The following is a 19,780-nucleotide window of genomic DNA, read 5'->3' as shown; positions in this document are numbered from 1 at the left end:
AGTAATAAATATGAAATGACTTGGCAGTGTCCTTGGTTGTCTTCAGTAACAATCATCACCTCCTCCTTCACCTCCACCTCCTCCTCCTCCTTTTCCTCCTCCTGCTCCTGCTCCTCCTCCTCCTGCTCATCCTCGTTCTCCTCCTTCTCCTCCTCCTCGTCCTCGTGCTGCTCGTCCTCCTCATCCTCTTCCTGCTCCTCCTCCTCCTCTTCTTCTTCCTCCTCCTCCTCCTCCTCCACCACCACCACCTACTCCTTCTCCTCCTCCTCCTCCTTCTGCTCGTCCTCGTTCTCCTCGTTCTCCTCCTCCTCGTCCTCGTGCTGCTCGTCCTCCTCATCCTCGTCCTGCTCCTCCTCCTCCTCCACCACCACCACCTTTTCCTTCTCCTCCTCCTCCTCCTACTTGTGCTCCTCCTCCTCACCTTTTGCCTCTGGCTCCTCTTACTCTACTACTATCATCATTAGCCTAAGTAACACTGTCACTGTTACTACTTCCATCACTATCAACACCATGGTGTTCAAGTAATGTTGTGAATGATAGCCTGGGTCTAGTTGATTTTGCAGTCAGGCCAGAGGATTCTGTCCTTTGCTTGTCTAATGGGCAATGTTAAGTTTTTTTGGTACTTTTCTTTTGAGAGGATTCAACTTACAAAAGTACTTTAGGAGACGAAATTATTGTATTGATTTAATTTTTAATTAATTTTACTCTGGTTACTTTTTTGGAGTAGAGGGGGCTGTTGATGGGGGTGGTGAGTTATGGGTATTGGTTTTCTTTTCACTGTGCATAACCATCACTATCATGCATTGCTACCCTCAGACTGTGGTTGACACTGTTTGTTCATTACTATCTTGCAAATAGGATGTCACATAATCGGAGTTATCTGTTATTAGTATAACGTCTATAAATGTGCAAACATTCTATCACGAATGGTATTCGCTTATTGGCTACGCTACTCACTATATCTATTCTGTTGTAGATAGTGAGTACCCTAGTGGTTTGCACTTGTTAACAAACTGGCCACTGCTTTGTTGGGTTTTTGAAGTGTCTGTGAAGAGAATTTAAATAGAGTTTTGAACAACTAGTAGATTTATACTATGATTATTAGATTATTCACTCTTGATTTCTGTGTGGAAGTTGACTCGGGCTACACCCTTGTCAGTTATCGTCAAATAGCAATCTCAGGCTCATAATCTAGTAAATTATTGAATATATCACAACTGCTTACTACTAATACTGTTTGGATCCCCAGGTTGATTGGAAGACCAACATCAGTGATTTTTAGACTTAGTGAACTTGCCACTCGCATAGAGGAGTTGGCGCAGCAAGAGGAAGAGGAAGAAATACCAGAAGTAAGACTGAAAGATTCCAATTAAATAAAGCCAACACTTCTCTCCAAATATGTCTGAAAAACTTGGACCTCTGGGAAAGATGAAATCCCCAATATTAATCATCTGGGAATTATAGCATATTATTAGATGGTGTGTGTTTGTAACCGATATAACATGCACTCTGATTGGCTAATTCTAGGGCATTCTTCTGTAATGCCCACAGGCCGATTACAGGCCTCAACACCAAAGCAAAAAAGCCATATAATAAACAACTAAACATTAACCTCGAATGTTTGGTCTTTATGGGGAAATCTCAAACCCACAAGGTTGAGGTTTGAGATTTTCCCTGTAAAGACCTAACTTTTGGTTAATCAGTAGTTAATGTTGTTGGAGATTATTCTCAGCACAATATTCTTTCATTTTAACAGCCACCCGATGAGTTTGTTGATCCCATAACAAACATGCTGATGAGTGATCCTGTTATTCTAACTACATCAAATAATGTGGTTGACAAATCAACCATTTGTCGTCACTTGCTAAGGTACGTGTTTGATCTAGAAAACAGTCTGAGATTCATGTGTGCAGTGGTATATGGCTTTCAACTGAAGGTAGTTTGGGATTCAGAGGTCATATTAGTAAAAGATTAGAATTGAAAACCCAGTTTGAAACGTGAAATGTTGAGATGACACTCTATGAAGCAATGTTAAGCAAGTTTTCTATGCTTATCTGAGGGAATAAATCTATTATTGTGGTGCAATAATCAGAATAAATTTGAAGGAATCTGTTTTTGGTAGATCAGTTTCACAAAACAGTAAATAAAAACTGTTCTCTAAATTATTGAAATAAAAATGTTGTGGCACAAATTATGAAGACAATTATGTTTTTGTTTTTGTCATTGTTATATAACATATAGTTTAATGATATAATGATAGCACGATGTCATTGAGTAGGGTCCTTAATGGAGCTATGTCGGGGTTTGTGCATCTTGAAAAATGTAGTCTAAAGTTTGTCATTTGTAATCCATGCTCCTCTATGGTTTATTGTTGTCTCTTTGGTGTTTTTCTATCTTAGTAAGCTACTAATTTCAGGTTTCCTTCAGTTTAAAGGTAATTTCATATGTGGCTAAAATAACTCAAAATGTCGTGACTGAGCTCCTTTAATTCTTATAGTCATTTCTTTTCCTTAGTAATACATTTATGTGAACTGTAAAGATCCTTTCTTGGTTTGTGTTTTTGCTTTCTTAAAGGGACCCACTAAAAACCACTTTCTCAGATGAAGGCTCTGCATTGAAATATCTGTATTATTAATTAATTTGTTATTATTAGTGATGAAACACTTCTTTCCACCTTGTAGTGATCAGAAAGATCCGTTCAACCGCAGTCCTCTTACTCTTGAAATGGTGCAGCCGCACACTGAGTTGAAGACAAAAATACAGCAATGGCTGGCAAGTGTTAAAGGTCAAAAGAGAATGTGACCTTAGAGTAAAAATTCTCCTTAACTGGTTATTGTACATTTTGTACATGATAGTGGGGAGAATTTAGTCTTATACATAATTTATTATTTAGTTAGAAATTAAGAAGCCTTCTTGCTAAAGTGGAAAATACATTCCATGGTCTTTGAATGCCTGGTAAATTGCTGCCACCTAACTGTTTTTGTCATTGTCATTATTGTCATCATTTCCACCACCAATAACAACATTTCTGGAAAACAACAAAGAAAACTGGAAACATTCACTTACCATGGATAGCAATGGCTAACTGAGGCAGGAGGTTTTAAAGTAAATATATTTAAAAGTATTATCTAAACATGGCAGTAGTGATGGGGTAATGAAAATGCTTTAACAAACAGGGAAATAATGGAAGAACCACAGTTCAGGCTGGGTATCTTAATTAAGTAATAAACAAGCACACTTTTAGAAATATTATAATTATGATTTTAATTACAGTTACTGTTACCCTGGAAACCACAATGTTAAAACTTTAGTACCTGTTGGAATAATAATAGTTACCGATAATTTCATGAAAACATTTTGATTGATAGGTAAAGTGTATGATATCACATTACTTTTTTAGCTTATCTCTGTGACGGGTTTCTAACTTAAATCATTGCAGTTATGTTTCACATGTTCGTGGTTGTTAATACTGTTGGATCTCTTTAATTTAACCGTCCCATTTGCAAGAATGATTACTATCTGTTTAAGTTTGTGACAGACAGTAGGATGAATGAGCAAAGGTGGACATCTTCACATAGACAGGGTCTAGTTTATCAGCTCCATGAGGATATTATCGTTTCATTTGCATCTCCCAGAAATCAAGTAACATAACTTCAAACTGTAGAAGCAGATCTTGAGGTATACTTATGCCCTTCCATCAATTTGTTATAAGGTTAGACTGTTGTATGTACCTCATCATAACATTTGAAAGTCTTGAAAGTAGTATTTAAAGGTGCAAGTTCAAAGTCAATAAACAGATGACATGCTAGTATGTCATTCAGTCAATCCTGAGCAAGTGTTTTAAGAAAAAAATTCTTGGCATATGTGTAAGAGATTTAAAAATAACTATAACAATCTTAAAAACAGTTGCATTATTACTAATATTGTTCACAATAAATTTTACTTACCTAAAAACAACCTGGATCAGTGTCATTATTTCACAAGAGATGGTTGTCCAGAAAATGAGCACCTGCTCCAACTGGTAAAATCTGTGAATGACAGTTAATGGAAGGGCATTGAGTCCCATGGTGTTATATATTTAGAACTCAACTGTGAGAAGTTCAAAACTGAATTAATTTTGAGTAAACGCATTTCTGGGATTTAAAGCACAACCTTGGTGAGTCAGAAAAAGTGTCTTTAAGCATGTATGAATACATGAATACATACTGGACAAGATGAACATGAAGTGAACCTGACAAAAATACAGCAGTTTTACTCTCAGTGGCACAGAAGCCCAGTCAGGGCTAGTAACAATAAATTCTTAATTGCTTCATTCATCATCTACTGATACCATAATCTGATCAGGATTAAGGATCAGTGGGACCAGGTTATGCTAAAGATTAATTTCCCTCTATGAGGTGTAAGGTTAGGTGAAGTCTGCATATGAGCCAAGTGGCCCATCAGGCCAGAACTTATCCTGGTTTCAGTAGCATGAAGCGACTAGGAGTATTTCTACTTCCCCCTGGATAGGATGCGTCCATCACACACTTGCCCCCAATAATAAATTCGCCACTACCCATTTATTCACCAGGACCTGGAGAGAGTCACTGTGAGAGTAAAGTGTCTTGCCCAAAAACACAACAGTATCTCCGACCAGGGCTTGAACCCAGACCACTCAATCCAGAGATGACCACACTAACCACAAGGCCATTGCGACCTCTATGAGGCAAGGAATCATAGTAATACAACTACCATGATTCCCTGCAGGCATATTTCATAGAGAGAATGGCAGTTATGGTGTCTGAAGCATGAAGCAACTAGTATTGCTTCTTTCTATGCTGCGTGCGGCAGGGGGGGGGTCACGCCACAAGGAGGCCAAAATGAATGAGTGGATGAGGTCCTTCAAACTGTGTTGCTACTCCCTCTGGATGAGGGGGGTGGGGGGAGGGGTGGGAGTCAAAGCATGTAGAGGCCAAAGGTAGAGGGTGGATGAAGTGCTAAGAAACCCTCCCCTCCCCCACCAGGTACTCATTATGCTACAAGTTGAAGAGGTAGTGCATTATTAGCACATTTCCAAGAACACAACACAATGACCCTAGTCAGTGTTGAAATTAATTCAGACAGGTTGAATCAGAGTCCAGCGTGCTAATTATTAGGCCACTGTATCTCCCATATATATAAGACCCATGGCTTGTTTTTTTAACACTTATCCACTGGCTAGCAATTTATCCAGTGGATAGCGTTATCCAGCCTTCAAACAACCGGGCTCAGGTGCTCTGATATTTGGCTAGTTCCCAGGCCTGTCTATGTTGCCAGCTTAATTGTGATTATTATATGGCTAGCTCCATGATATGAGCGGGCAAGATGAATCAAATCCTGGGCTGTGATTGGCTACCCGAGTGGGCAAGATGGAGCTATCTTGCCCGCTCGGTACTACCCATATGATAAATCCTCACACCTGCTCAGTAACCCATACTTATGGCCCAGGGGGTTACTCCCACATATGGGCTATATAGGTATGTGTGACCCCAAAGGGTAGGGTTTTTCAGCCGTTTGGTCATAAACAGGGTATCAATTTTGGCCATTTTGGTCCTAAATAGGGTATGGTCTAGTCTTGTATAGGGTATGTTTTTTAGAAGAAGTTATTTTTTCACCATTATCGATAAAGCCATCAACAAAAGCCCTTCATAACTTATGTTGAGAGCAACGGTCATAAATAGGATATCAAATTTTTGGTGAAGTCATAAATAGGGTAGTGAAAATTGCAGACTTTTCTGGGAGTACCCCCCACCCCCCGGGATTAAGGCCTGGAAAAGACAGACATAAACTACATAACACTCAACCATCATTACAGATGCATAAATTTATTTGCTTGCTACTTTTAACATGGGTAAGTTTGTACAACAACAAAAAAAATAGTCATGTTACCTGCCAAGTCAGTCATCAAAATTCACTACAATGTTCTATACTTTTTTAAAAACTGGTTACACTGCCTAAAGGAACAAGTCAATACGTCAATGTTCATATAAGCCTAGTACAGAGTTCACTGCACAAAAATGAAAACAAAGTTCTTGTCAACTGATAATTTATTAGCTGTATGGTTAATTAATCATCATCTTTTCCATGCTTGATAATTCTGGTGAATTTGACGTAGTCAAAGAGACCTTTAGAATCTACTGGTGCTCCGTGTAACATGTCATCGATTTCCTGATCAGAGAATCTGTGTAGTGGAACAAAAGACCAGTCAAATTATATCTGGTAACATGTAGTAATTATCAACCGCCTCAGGTATGCGGCAGCAATTATGAGACAGAATGCCAAGAATCTTAGCCCCTTGTGAACCACGGCCCAGTCTCTATCTGTCTGAATTGCTCTTATGCACTGATATTTAGCAGAACACACTGGTAGAATCGATTAGGCCTACCATATAAACCTGATAAACAGCTCTAGATAAACTTGTGCGCTTTTATAGGTGATGTGCTAATTGAGTCAATTTCTGTATTGTTGATGAATGCGATAAGGCCGCTTTGTCAAGCCAAAACAAATTCTTCAAGGGTTAAAAAGTTGTCGGCATACAAAAACACGATGTTTATCAAATGAAGATCACAACATTTTCAGAGTTTCTCCGTTTCTGATCGGTACGTTTCACAGCCGAACACTGGCGCAGCATATTTGACGGTTCCGGCGTTTAGAACAAGCATAATAATGTTCCATTGTACCTACAGTATAGCGAGCGCCCTAAAGTATTGCAACGTGCATCTGCTGCTTAGATCTAAAATTCTACGAAGAGAACAGATCGATTTTCATTCGCAGACTAGACGGTTCAGGCAGTAGCATGGTTATCTTGATAACCAGCGGGTCATTCTTAAAATGTACAACTAATTAACTGTGATCAATCACACATAACATCGCATACATGCAGAGAAAGAACTTCGCATTACAATTTAATTCAAAAGCCAACTTACAATGCGCACAAGGGGACATAAATCGTGCTTTTAAACTCATGCTGAGTTTAGACTTAAGAAAATACTCTAAAGAATATAAACAAGCCTCACCTATCGCCCAGGGTTTGAAGCAAGTTGACCAACTTATCTTCGTCTAACTTGCCCGCTTGTTCTTCATCAAAGCACGCGAATGCATTTCTTATGACATCTTCAGGGTCTGTTCCGTTCAATTTCTCTCCGAAGAGGGTCAAAAACATAGTGAAATTAATGGCGCCATTTGCATCATTGAGCATATCATCCACATAGTCATCTGTAACGTCTTTGCCAAGAGACGCAAACATATCTTTGAGATCTGCAGCGTCAATGAACCCGTCACGATTTTGATCGATCATGTTGAAGGCCTCTTTGAATTCTTGAATTTGCGACTGATCGAACATTGCAAACACGTTCGAAGTGGCTCTCTGAGCTCGCTTCTTGGTGGTCTTCTTCGTCTTGGCTTTGCTGGACATTTTTTGTTGTTGTTCTGGGGAGATTATCCGTTGAGTATTGAATCAACGCGAGATCAGAATGAAGAGAGTGACATCACGTTGATCAGAATTTGGGATGGCTACACCCCAAGCGTAAGCAAACCAAATATGGAAGACAGTAATTTACCTATTGAATTTCCCAGTGAGCCAAAAAATTCACACTTTGCTAGTTATTCACAGGCTGCCCAGTATCACAAAATATCCCAAACATGGAGATTGATATTGTAAAAACGTTTATGTTCCTTAAACATAGGGCGGCATCTTGAAGGGTGAAAAAATTTCTTTACGCGGTCTATAGTGTCACGCAACGTCAATGTCGCACAAGTGTCGAGAGCGACGTCAAGCCGTGGGAGGGGTACCTGTATCAACCTCATTTCCAGGCTCTCTCTCCTCTGCCTCCCTTTGAATCAGTGTCACGACATAAAAGAAAATATTCATTTCTACGAATTTTGTTGAAATTTCTTTGTAAACCTTTTCGTTTTCACTACGACTCATCATCGGGTCATGATACGGCCAGAACCGAGAATGTCACGCAAGGTCCAAGAGGAGAAGAAAGACTATTAGCGTTGCGTGAACTTCGTGCCTTTTACACGAAGACCTAGGAGAAAAGCTGCGTCAGATCTACGTAAAGGTAAGTTGTTTAGCTTTACGGCTTGTTGAATTATTTTGAAGCTGTTAATGTGCATTGCATTCATCTAGCTATTGCAGTTGCGTCGTAGTTTTGAGTCAAATGAGTATCATGCTTCCCTTGAATTATCTGCCTATTTCCTGCGTGTATATGTAATTTAGGGACGATTCCGAATTCGAAAGCTTGCTCTTTTACTGAGGTAAAAGCGATAGCCTCAGCACTAAAGGTGCTCCTCGTGCTGAACATTAGGGAGCTTTAGATTGGACTACGAGTACAAGATTGGGTACGAGTACGATTTTCGAATTTCAAACCAGTGATGTTTCCAGAGCCCTCGGTCTTCATGTTCGTTTTAGGCAAAGAGGGTGGCTCATGGGATGAGATAGTTATGTGATGTGATAATGTGAGGCCCGCGAATTAGAATTGAAAAGTTTCGATCTCGTACTTGATCTCTTACTCCAACTCAAATCCCCTATTATATGTATTAGCTCCAACGGGTGACATGGTTTTCTGACATTAAAGACTTCCCTACCCGTGATACCCGAGCTGATTGCCAACGAGCCAGCTGAGCGAAGAAGCCGTACATTCCTACAGTAAAAACGAAGCCCTCGCCAGCATTTTTAATCAGCAAACCCAGCTATTAAAATCCCTGTGGCAAGTCAAGTTTTCTGGTGGAATACACTTGGGCGCTGCCGAATGAAATGTAATGAAACTTTGTGTAAAAAAATTCCTTTGCTACACAGCACAATTATCTGCGCATTGGCATCTATCGATAGGTATCTCTAGTACTTAATGTATATATCATTAAGGTTGTCACAAAATGACTGTGTGAAGACCCCACAGTCTTTGGACTCATGCAGACTGCAGACCAGGGGTAAAACGGAGACTGAGGGTAAACACAGCCTGCAGACTACAGAGTACATATAGTATAGCATCGTGTTATCTCCATTATCAAGTACTGGCCATAAACAGATTATTCAGGCTAATCATGATCGCAGTGAAAGTCTGCACTCCGGTTAGCCTGAATATCACTCTGGTTAGCCTGAATATCACTCTGGTTAGCCTGAATATCACTCCGGTTAGCCTGAATATCACTCTGGTTAGCCTGAATATCACTCTGGTTAGGCTGAATAACACTCCGGTTAGCCTGAATATCACTCAGGCTAGCCTGAATAATGCTCCAGTTAGCATGTTTACAGTTTATTAGCTTTCAATGGTGAAAATCTAGTCTGCAGTTTGCATTTTACCCCTGGTCTGAAGTCTGCATTTTACATTTAGTGTCCTCAGTCTGCATTTTAACCCCAGTCTGCAGTCCACAATCTGCGTTTTACATTTTAAACCACATGAAAATGTCCCACTTTTGGAAGACCTTATCTCATGTCTGCATTTATAACGTAACTAAAGCAAAGCGCGCGCTCTGATTGGTTAATTTAGCGTCTACTATTTGCCCATGGGTGTACACTGCTGACGTGTATGCTAATGTTTACAAAGCAAATCTTTTGACAGACATTGTTTCCAAAGTAATGGCCGACGTCCTTCTTCCAGAAATGGGAAACTGTCTTCACAGTTGTCTGAAGATGAAACTTTATCGAGTTACTGGTGTGCAGTATGGCAAGCCGTTTGTAGCAAAATTTGATCCTTGCAATATATGTTTAATCCTTTAAATAACGGTTTTATTTAAAGATAGAAAAAGGCATTCAATCCAATGGTAAATAAAATTTTTGGTTCAATTCAATCTTTTAATTTTCACGATTCAATCCAATACCTGGAATATTGATTCAATCCAATACCTAAAATATTGATTCAATCCAATACCTGGAATATTGATTCAATCCAATACCTAAAATATTGATTCAATCCAATACCTGGAATATTGATTCAATCCAATACCTTGAATATTGATGCAATCCAATACCTGAAATATTGATTCAATCCAATACCTCAAATATTGATTCAATCCAATACCTCAAATATTGATGCAATCTTCCTGGGCCGAGCGCGGCCAACAGGAACGAGAGTAACTGAGCACTAGAGAGCACTGAAAACATGGCGGGCGAAGGAGAACTAGATTTAGAAGTTGAGTTTCCTAAGTTTCTTGCAGACATCTTGGATAAAACGGAAATAACTTTTGAGAATTTTGACTCAGAAGTTGCAGAAGCGCACGCCGAAGTTCTTGATCAAACCGTTAGTGTGCTTAGGTAAATGAGACATTGCTACAACCGAGACACAGGGGACACGGAAAATTTAGATTCCATTACTGCCGCTTTTGTAGATGTAAGTTGACCAATTTTTATGTGACAAACATATTTGTTTATTAAAAGCTGTGTGTGCTAGCTTTTTGTGGCAAATAACATAAACTGTGGCAAATTTTGCTACCACATTGGTCTTTGGTATTGTGCATATTTCTGCTGTCCAATCATTACTGGCACACTAAACTTTGAACTGTAAACAAAATTTTTGCTGTGCCGTGTGCACAGTCAAACATGTTTCTCACAAAAACTGCTTGTGTAAACCTGGCTTTAAGTCATTTTTGAAATGAGAACCTTTACATTTTACAAGACAGCAATCATTGAACATTGGGATGTGTTTTAAGTTTTTCAATGTTGTTGTCTCATGTTTTGCATTATTTAACCCACAAGTGGTACTTCTTTCCTAAAAACGATGTTTTTCTTGATATTCTATGACAAACATGGCACCAATTTGTTGTGAATATTATCAGGTACCCAGGGCTCAAGGCTAACACTACTGCCAACTAGCCACACATTTCCGTTTTGAATAGTAGATTTTGCACTTTCACTAGCCATTGTGGCAATCATGATGGAATGGAGTACTGGTCTACTGGATGAAAACAAAATTGAGAATTGTCCTGACAAAGTAAAACTGAAGAGAATAGAAACTAATGAAAACAGGGAAACTATGAGTGGATTTCGTGGAAATGATTGCCTTAATAAGCATATGATAAATATTTAACTATTAAAGGGAGATAAAAGAAAATGGCAACACTGATAAAAGTACATCAGAGATTGAACATAAGCATATTCAAGAAAAGCAGGATTTGTGTTTGTGGGAGTGAAATTTTCTTAGTGATTATTATTAACATTTTAGATGCAACAAGAAATGTCCAAGATTGACCACTCATAAAAAAGTCAGTGAAGCTGTGTATGAAAAAGGCTGGCTGGTGCAAAGTTAGTTTTGCCTAGTGACATGAGTACTGTTAGTAGCCATTACGCCAGTGCACCAAGAGGTTAGTCTTGTGTCCTGGGTACTTTTGAAAATAAGATAACAAATTAACCTTGCAACATTTTAACATCTGTTTTGATAAGCACCTGAAAAATCTACAAGGCAGAGTAGTGCACATGGCAGTTATCAAATGCCCTGATTTCTCTTCAGTTTAGTTGTGGTGCTAGAAGTTAGGCATTCTGTAATTCAAGCAGTTTCTGAGTTTTGTATATCAATGAAAAGGAAGATGAGAAAATAATTTACTTGATACAGGGTGAGGTTTTCTGTTGTGAATTGAGTTGCCAAAATACTTTAAGGGCCATAATCTCCTTTACCCAGCCCACATACATGTAGTATTATGCAATCGTCAGTTGCCCAAGTTTAACTGTCACTAGTTCTAGAGCCTCTTAGAAGATGTCTACTCCTATTTGACTTGATTATCTTAAGGGATCTAACCTTTCCAATACAAATGACTGCACTGAATCATGTTGTCCCAGGTCAATTTCTTCAACTACAACACTGTTATCACTGTCCAATGGAGTTGGACCATCAGGATCATCACCATAGTATTCAAAATCATATGACTTTCCATTTGAAAATGGGTTTTCAGGCTGCATCATATGATTAAGCCACATTTGGTATGGCAACCAGTTTTTTTTCTGTTCTGACATTTTGGTGGTTGAAAGCTTCAGTGAACTGGCAAAGAGCAAGGTTTATCCTTGGTTGAAAAACTAAGTGTAAGGTGGAAAGATGCACTGAATTATCAGTGTCCAGGATGCCTGACAATTCCATACTACAAAAAGTGTAAAAGTACAAGTGGGAAGCACAACGGAAACATCCCTCCACAATCTTTCAATTCGTTGGTTGTGTTGATGACCCTGCAGTGAAGCTGCCCCTCTCCTCTCTTCTAACCTGCTCCATTATATCGCACACACCAACGTTTTCAACACCATGATCTACTCGTACTCTCGAAGGCCAAAATTCTCCGTCTCTCTTAACGGCATCCAGAAACAATTCAAGAACTGTTTCTGCTTTATTGTTGGCACTACATTTCAAAAACATTATTCTCCGAGAAAATCCGTCTATACAGCCGAATTAGTATTTTCCATCGGATCAGAGAGTGATGTCCATCCAGATGCCAAAGCGAATTTACGCACCCCATCTCAAGACTAGGGACCTTAAGATAGGAGGACGGGAAGGCCAGGACGGCAACGGCAGTGGACGCGGGAAACTTTCGCGGGTCCCGTCGTGTCGCCAAAAACAAAATGCTTAAGATGTGCATTTTCGCAAAGGACGGCGACGTCAATAATTGGAACCTCGTACAAGCTATTCACAGAAGCAATGACATCCATTAGACTATAAAAGAGATGATAGAAATCTTATCCTATTAGGCTTAAACGATAGTGAACAGCGATGCTGAATTTCTTTTTCTTTATAAGCGAAGCAAACATCTGTCAATATTTTAATAGAGAAACCATAATTTCCGTATGAAAAAATTAAACGAACAATCTGATCGACCTGCTTCAGATGGCTTTTTACCACTAAAGCGTTTGGGAATTCTGTCGCCGAAGAATACTGACTTTTGTTGAACGTTTCAATTTCCATCTGTAATTGTAACAAGCATTATAAAAATCAAACAAACGTTGCATCAAATTCTGGGTAGTATAAAAACAACAACTAAACATCAGTTTGAAAATGTGTATTTTATTTGCTCGATAGATGCTCCATGGCATTCATTCTTACAACAATTTATCAACTGTACTTACACTGTTGTATTCTCAATGCATAGAGTTTGTATTGAGCTTGCACACTCGTGATAGCGTCTGCACAGTGGCTGCAGAAACACAAACGAACAGACGAGGAATATTTTTACTCACATTTTCGTATCTCAGCGTAGTATTCTACACTACAATCACGAAAACTGTGAACGCTATAAACATTTCTATCAATATAACTGAAAATAAAGTCGATTGGAACAGTTATCGGGGCAAAACAAGTGCAAAATACTCACGTCTTCGATACGACGGCTAGTCGGGCGAAATGGCGTCCTCGACGAGATGAGGACGGCAGAGAGATCAGGCGAGAGTTCTCGTGCGCATGCCCGGTTGAGTCAATTTACTTCCGGTAGCCGTCCTAGCTCGTCCCGTGCTGGTATCTTAAGGTGCCTAATATTTTGGGGATCTAATTTTGCTAACCTTTCTCTTATTCTTCTCCGTTGAACCCGTAACCCAATGGACTTAAAGAAACCTGCAATGAAATTATATCCATACTCTTGAATGATTTCGGTTCCTTATCAGGTAAGCTGTTGAAACTCCTCATATCTTCTCAGTCATACTCTGTCAATCTTCTGTAAATTGTCCATCTCCAAACTCCAATCACCTTTGTTATCGTTTTCCAGATGAATCCTAATCCTCAAAGTTCCTCGAGCACCTCAACAGGAATTTTACGAAATGGTCCTCCATGATTCCAACTTCTGAGTCAAAGTTCTCAAAAATTATTTCCGTTTTATCCAAGATGTCTGCAAGAAACTTAGGAAACTCAACTTCTAAATCTAGTTCTCCTTCGCCCGCCATGTTTTTCAGTGCTCTCTAGTGCTCAGTTACTCTCGTTCCTGTTGGCCGCGCTCGGCCCAGGAAGATTGCATCAATATTTGAGGTATTGGATTGAATCAATATTTCAGGTATTGAATTGCATCAATATTCGAGGTATTGGATTGAATCACTATTCCAGGTATTGGATTGAATCAATATTTTAGGTATTGGATTGAATCAATATTCCAGGTATTGGATTGAATCAATATTTTAGGTATTGGATTGAATCAATATTCCAGGTATTAAAAGATTGAATTGAACCAAAAATTTTATTTACCATTGGATTGAATGCCTTTTTCTATCTTTAAATAAAACCGTTATTTTAAGGATTAAACATATATTGCAAGGATTTAATTTTGCTACAAACGGCTTGCCATAGTGCAGTCGGTTGTCATGAATGAATTTTCGCGCGCTTGTTTTCTCTTGTCATGTAAGACAACACGAACGTTTTTTGGTGATGTAGCTCAGTAAAAGGACTTCTGTTGTTCCAATGTCGCAATGTTATGTTATAAAACAAATGGTAAACGCCATAGCGTGCACTATTGAGTTATGGATGCATTTGGGACGTTTGTTAAGCACTCAAGAAGCTAGAGTCGCACTCGGCTATCGCCTTGTGCGACTCTTACGCTTCTTTCGTGCTTAGCAACTTCCCGCGTGCATCCATAACTCAATAGTGCACGCTATGGCGTTTACCATTTGTTAAGTAGAAGACGTGACCGGAAGTAAAATGTACAATTTTGGGAGGGAAGTATTCCGGGATTTACATATTTATAGTTTCGATATTCTTGTTCAATTTCAGATATCGAAGGCTTGTGTCACAGTAAAAAAGGAATTAAACATTACCCAATTATTAGATTTACACACTGAATGTCCAAGGAACAATTTGATGCTAAGAATGTCTCTTCACAATGCTGTACGCACAAACAACATTGACGAAGTTCAAAAGCTATTACAGAAACATGGAGTGGACGTTAATGTAAGGGATTCTCTTGGTAATACCGCCTTACATCTTGCGAAAGATAAATCCATAGCTTCTCTGTTGCTTAATGCTGGTGCTCAACCGAACTTGCAAAATGTGGAAGGAGATACAGCTCTTAATATGTGGCATGTGTTGAACTTGGATAACTTTGCATGCTTCACTGGTCCTTCGGACCGGTTAGAAATTACAGGGTTGTTCTCTGATCATCGCAAACTGTTAGAGATCATTTCTTTGTTGTTAGAAGCTGGCGCATCACCCAACATACAAAATAAACATGGCTATAACAGCCTCCATTCGCTGTTTGTCTATGGCGGTACTGCAGGGTTAAGCTTAGAACCATTGTTGATTCATGATTTCATTTCGCTTCTTCTTCGATTTAATGTCGATGTGAATATGGTGGATTATGAACGATGCACTCCTTTGCATCATGCCGTCAGTGAGCCTCACATTATTAATGCTGAGGTGCTCATTAGGTCAGGCGCTCAAGTTGATGCCCAAGACTATCGAGGAATGACCCCACTACAGCACATGTTTCACTCTGATAACACGGAAATGATCCAACTTCTACTGCGAAGTAATGCTAGTGTAAATTCACAAGACATGGATGGCCGCACTACGCTGTCCTCAGCAGCAGAAGTTGGTAATGAGCCTGTGGTACAATTGCTTTTGCAGGATTCAGGTACCTGTGTCGACCTTGCAGACAAGAATGGCGTTACCCCACTCCACCTTGCCGCTGGGTTTAAACACGTTAATCTGACTGAAATACTGATCCGAGCTTCAGCTGACTTGAATGCGCGCGATGTTTTGAATGCAACTCCGCTCCACTTTGCGGCATATGGAGGCACACCAGAGATAATTACCCTGCTGTTAGAGGCTGGTGCAGACGCTAAGCTGACAGACAACGCTGGTTGGCTTCCAGCTCAGTATGCTCTGTCAAGACATTATTATCACACTACTTTAAAATTTGGGGAAGAATACTGCCATGATATTGCAAAAAATGCTCTGAATCATACGAAGATTAAACCGAGCACTACAACTGATGACATTATTGTTCAAAGCCTTCCAGCTGATGATATTTTTACTATGATCATCCCCGCTTCTAAAGTGTATTCAAACGTATTTGACTCGTCCATTGTACCACAAGATTTGGGGGATTATATGAACGCCAAATCTGCTGGAAATGTTTCTGGTTATTTACACAGAATGTGTTTTGTCCCAGGAGTAGGACGGATCCCCGCAGACATGGCGGAAGTTGAGAATATGAAGCAAAGTATCGAAGAATTCATGTCGAAGTGGGTGGAGAAAATTGCTGAAATTGATGACAGGTTCAAAGGCATCTTGCTCCATTCTGGGAGTGTTTACGAGGGGACAAAGGTGGGCGATCCAGACGAATTTGATTACATGCTGTGCCTAGAAAGGCTGGCCCAGGTTTGCTCCATCATGTTTAACCAGGACACAAAGTATGATGAAGTAACAGTTCACAAAGGGGTGGATGAATCACTGGAAGGTGGCTATGATAACCTTTTTGATGGCGAGCAGCTCGAGAGTGGCAAGGTTATGAGTGTGTTTGTAGATGTGGCTAAGAGGGCATTGACACTCCTCGACCAAACCACACTAGCCAGGGAGATGTACGTCGAAGGTCTCACGGAACACACTCTGGTTGACGATACATGGACTCTTTCTGGAACTGTTACCTGTAATCTGAAATTCAAGTGGACTGGTTTGTTTTACAAACAACTCGTGATTACGGTGGATTTAGTTCCTGCCATTCCTGTCCATCATTGGCCTGAGATGGCCCGAGAAGTGGGCAGTCTACTGACGGAAGATATTAAATCCCGCGGATGCCATGTGGTTCCAAAGGCTGGATATTGGAGGCTTTCATTCTCTTTGGCAGAGAGACTGATGATGGGCAGTCTATCACTGGAGCAGAAGTCAGCATTCATTGGAGCAAAAGTTATGCTACACCCCTCAGTGTCTTGCAAGATAGTCATATATGACGATTCCCAGACCTCAGGTGATGCGGAAATTGGACTAGAAGATGATGGCCACATGGCTGCTGCATGTTATGCAACAGATGATCTTACTCAGAATGTGCGTGAATTTCAGAATGAAAAAGATGAGGCCACTAATGTTAGTGGTCATAAGAGAATGAAAAAGATGCAAGATTATGAAGAAGTTGACAGTGATGCTCGCAACAGTGACAGCCGTAGCCTACACGAAGAACACAAATCATCTTCAATTTCCTTGCGAGCCACTATAGTAGGCAAGGCGGTGTTGTCTCCATCTGGTGAAATCACTACGGCGCTAAAGTTGCCCAGTGCTCAAGGTAACGAAATGTTGCAAAAGTGGATACAAAGTAATAGCGATAGAGCAACGATTGATTTATCTACAGATCCTGTACAGAAATTTGTCGTGCACGAAGAGGCTGTGGATACGTCTGAAGACAGCAGCGATGTTCCTGTCAAAACACTTTATCCTTTTGACATTTTGTCAACGTATCTGCTTAAGAACTTGTTTTTCAACTGCATTGAGGAAAACAAGAAGGATACAACTGGAAAAACGGTGACAGCTAGAGAGATTTTCAGCAAACTGTTTGAGTCGTTAACTGAATGTCGTCCAATTCCCTATTTTTTTATACCCGGTCAAAATTTTGTGGGACTGGAAAGATTAACCAACCATGATGAAAGAAGTGAATTAGTTTTAGTTGCCATGGTGATAAACTCTTTGCTTAATGACACGTGTTTGGATGTTTCCAAAACAAGTTGATGAGTGCTTAAAACGAAACAAATGGATAATGTCTATTGGATTGTTTGGTTTCTGAGTCCTGAGGGACCCGTGTGACCCAAATCTTATTCTCCCGGTGAAAAAAAAAGGCAAATCCCAGATCCCATTTCACCCCGTCAGGCCCCTGTTCTTTATGTTATCTTTTTCCAAGAAGTCCATACGTACGGGCATAAAAAAAAGGTGAAGCCTAGGAGCCGACTGGCTCTTAGCTGCCGGAGCTTATCCCGGCTTCTGTAGCATGAAGCGGCTAGGAGTATTTGTACCCCCCCCCCCTGGACGGGATGCTAGTCCATCGCAGTTCACCCCCCTGCAATTTGTTAGGTTTCCCCAACAATTCGCCGCTACCCATTTATACTCCTGGGTGGAGAGAGGCACTGTGAGAGTTAGTGTATTGCACAAGAACACAACACAGTGTCTCCGGCCAGAACTCGAACCTGGACCGCTCAATCCGGGGACGAGCGCACTAACCATGAGGCCACCGCGCCTCCCGTTCGGGCATACCTGATGTTAATGACTGAGAGGTCTGTACCAATTATTATATTGACGGAATTCCATGAAGGAAGTCACGACATGACAAGAGTGCAACACTTGTCATTCTGATCCCGGCCATGAGCCGCGATTCTTTTGGTCAGCACCAGAAAGTTTGGGTTACACCAATTCGGGACCTCCATTGCATTAGCAACTGCTTGTATAATGACCTCCGAGGGAACCCGATTTGTTAAACTCTCAATTTTTCTCTCTCTCTCTCTCTCTCTCTCTCTCTCTCTGTTCTTTCCCTGGCTTCCTTTGTCTGGACAAGTTAAAACGTGATTTATTATGTAATCAGTCATTAGCTCAGGCGTGGTCACGTGATCTTAAAAGCACTGGGCGCTTTGCATTCAACCAAAAATTCCAGTTTGCATTTCCTGAAATTTCCAGTGGCGAACGAAACTGCATTTTCTACAATTTTCGGAAATAAAGACCAGCTCGCGAGGTATACCAAATTTTACAAAGTTTCTTTCCGGGAATTTCTATTTCATTTGATTTTAATCCCAGAATTTCTGGTCGGCGTTTCGGAAATTTAACAATGTTCGGAGTTTTCCGGAAAATTCCCTTGGCAATTGTCCCCGTTTCGAAAGTGCAGTAATTGTTGATCAAATGAAAGGCGCCCACTGTTTTGTTTGTTTATTTATTTTAATAATGGGGCCATTTATACAGAAAAATAATCCACGGCTTACACAAGCCGAGGATTATATTTCTCGTATAAATGGCCCTAATGGTGAAGTGTTAGTTGTTTTGCGCTACGTGGGTTGAGATTTCCGGGCCGTTAGTACACTCTTAATAGCGGCGGGAAAGCATTTAATTGCATTAAGCCACCTCTTAATAGACTAGCTCATCTGTAGAGCTATAGCGCATTATTGAGAAGACCGGCAACAAAGATAATGTTTCTGTCAAGCCAAGTTCCGGTAGAAAATGGTCCTATAAAATATTAATCTCACGTCTACGTTTTATGCCAGAGAAACCACTGTAAAAGAGTAGCTTAACTTAGCTTAGTCGTGCCACACCTTTCTCAGACCAGTATTGTAGTAAAAAAAAAATCCTTCGTAAAACTGAGGCAGATCGTTAATATTTATGGTTTACCATTGCATTTGGTAAAAAAGGAAAAAAAATCTTCTCTTTTTGTTGAAGTGGCCTCATCAGAATTAACTAATTAAGGAGTTGTCAATGGAGAAATGTTAGCAAAAAGTCTCGAAATGTCATTGATTTGTCTTTATAGCATTTACGGCGATATTTGTGTGAGGTAACAATTTAATCCATTCGGATTCTTAAGCAAAGATAACAGAAACGTTCAGGGAACGAAATCTTATTATTACCTTAGTTTTGCGTGCAGCTGTTATCCTTGCGCAAATCGTCCCTGGCCTTTTTCATATTCAAATTGGCATTCTGATCACCTCAGAAGCAACCCATTAAACATCCCAATCAAGGAAGTTTGCGGAGTTTAAAGCCTTTCAAACAGATTTCCTACAAAAACTATCTGTTGGTTGCCTGTGATAGCAGTATATTCATGCATGCTTTTGTTCGATGAAAATAAAATATACATATTATTCAAACTCAATTTACTCCTTTTTTCATTAACGTGAAATGTCGACTTA

At 40.0% G+C, this 19,780-nt stretch overlaps 5 protein-coding genes across 6 annotated transcripts in view; 2 read left to right on the top strand and 3 right to left on the bottom strand.

The window, feature by feature from the left end:
- LOC145470640 (ubiquitin conjugation factor E4 A-like) overlaps positions 1-3,493 on the top strand; it is a 28,103-nt gene extending 24,610 nt beyond the window's left edge. Inside the window, exons 27-30 of one of the 2 annotated variants that reach the window (XM_081454454.1) lie at positions 1,250-1,349; positions 1,757-1,869; positions 2,682-2,848; positions 2,976-3,493. In XM_081454454.1, the coding sequence (XP_081310580.1) occupies positions 1,250-1,349; positions 1,757-1,869; positions 2,682-2,802 (334 nt within the window). In that variant the 3' untranslated portion in view covers positions 2,803-2,848; positions 2,976-3,493. Of the gene's footprint in view, positions 1-1,249; positions 1,350-1,756; positions 1,870-2,681 lie in introns of both variants that reach the window. The other variant, XM_081454453.1, reaches the window with a different exon arrangement.
- On the bottom strand, positions 3-512 carry LOC145470414 (uncharacterized; the record flags this gene model as incomplete). The annotated part of the gene is made up of 2 exons (XM_081454223.1): positions 489-512; positions 3-248 (listed from the first exon to the last, which is right to left on the bottom strand). Coding segments are annotated over exons 1-2 (270 nt in total), but the record flags the coding sequence as incomplete, so codon positions are not given.
- LOC145470688 (uncharacterized) lies at positions 199-12,857 on the bottom strand. The gene is made up of 3 exons (XM_081454509.1): positions 11,751-12,857; positions 3,948-4,028; positions 199-1,045 (listed from the first exon to the last, which is right to left on the bottom strand). The coding sequence occupies exons 1-3, from the start codon at positions 11,963-11,965 to the stop codon at positions 1,006-1,008; spliced, it is 336 nt and encodes a 111-aa protein (XP_081310635.1). The 5' UTR covers positions 11,966-12,857; the 3' UTR covers positions 199-1,005.
- On the bottom strand, positions 5,828-7,531 carry LOC145470686 (myosin regulatory light polypeptide 9-like). The gene is made up of 2 exons (XM_081454507.1): positions 7,035-7,531; positions 5,828-6,199 (listed from the first exon to the last, which is right to left on the bottom strand). Exons 1-2 carry the CDS (start codon positions 7,430-7,432, stop codon positions 6,085-6,087), a joined length of 513 nt encoding a protein of 170 aa, XP_081310633.1. The 5' UTR covers positions 7,433-7,531; the 3' UTR covers positions 5,828-6,084.
- LOC145470642 (uncharacterized) lies at positions 7,857-19,683 on the top strand. Its single transcript, XM_081454458.1, has 2 exons — positions 7,857-8,081; positions 14,685-19,683. The coding sequence occupies exon 2, from the start codon at positions 14,772-14,774 to the stop codon at positions 17,628-17,630; it is 2,859 nt and encodes a 952-aa protein (XP_081310584.1). The 5' UTR covers positions 7,857-8,081; positions 14,685-14,771; the 3' UTR covers positions 17,631-19,683.
- The last annotated feature ends 97 nt before the right edge of the window (positions 19,684-19,780 follow it).

This window comes from Orbicella franksi, chromosome 15 (assembly GCF_964199315.1).
Source record: "Orbicella franksi chromosome 15, jaOrbFran1.1, whole genome shotgun sequence".
NCBI classification, from domain to species: Eukaryota; Metazoa; Cnidaria; class Anthozoa; order Scleractinia; family Merulinidae; genus Orbicella; species Orbicella franksi.
This window is presented reverse-complemented; position numbering and strand designations above follow the sequence as displayed.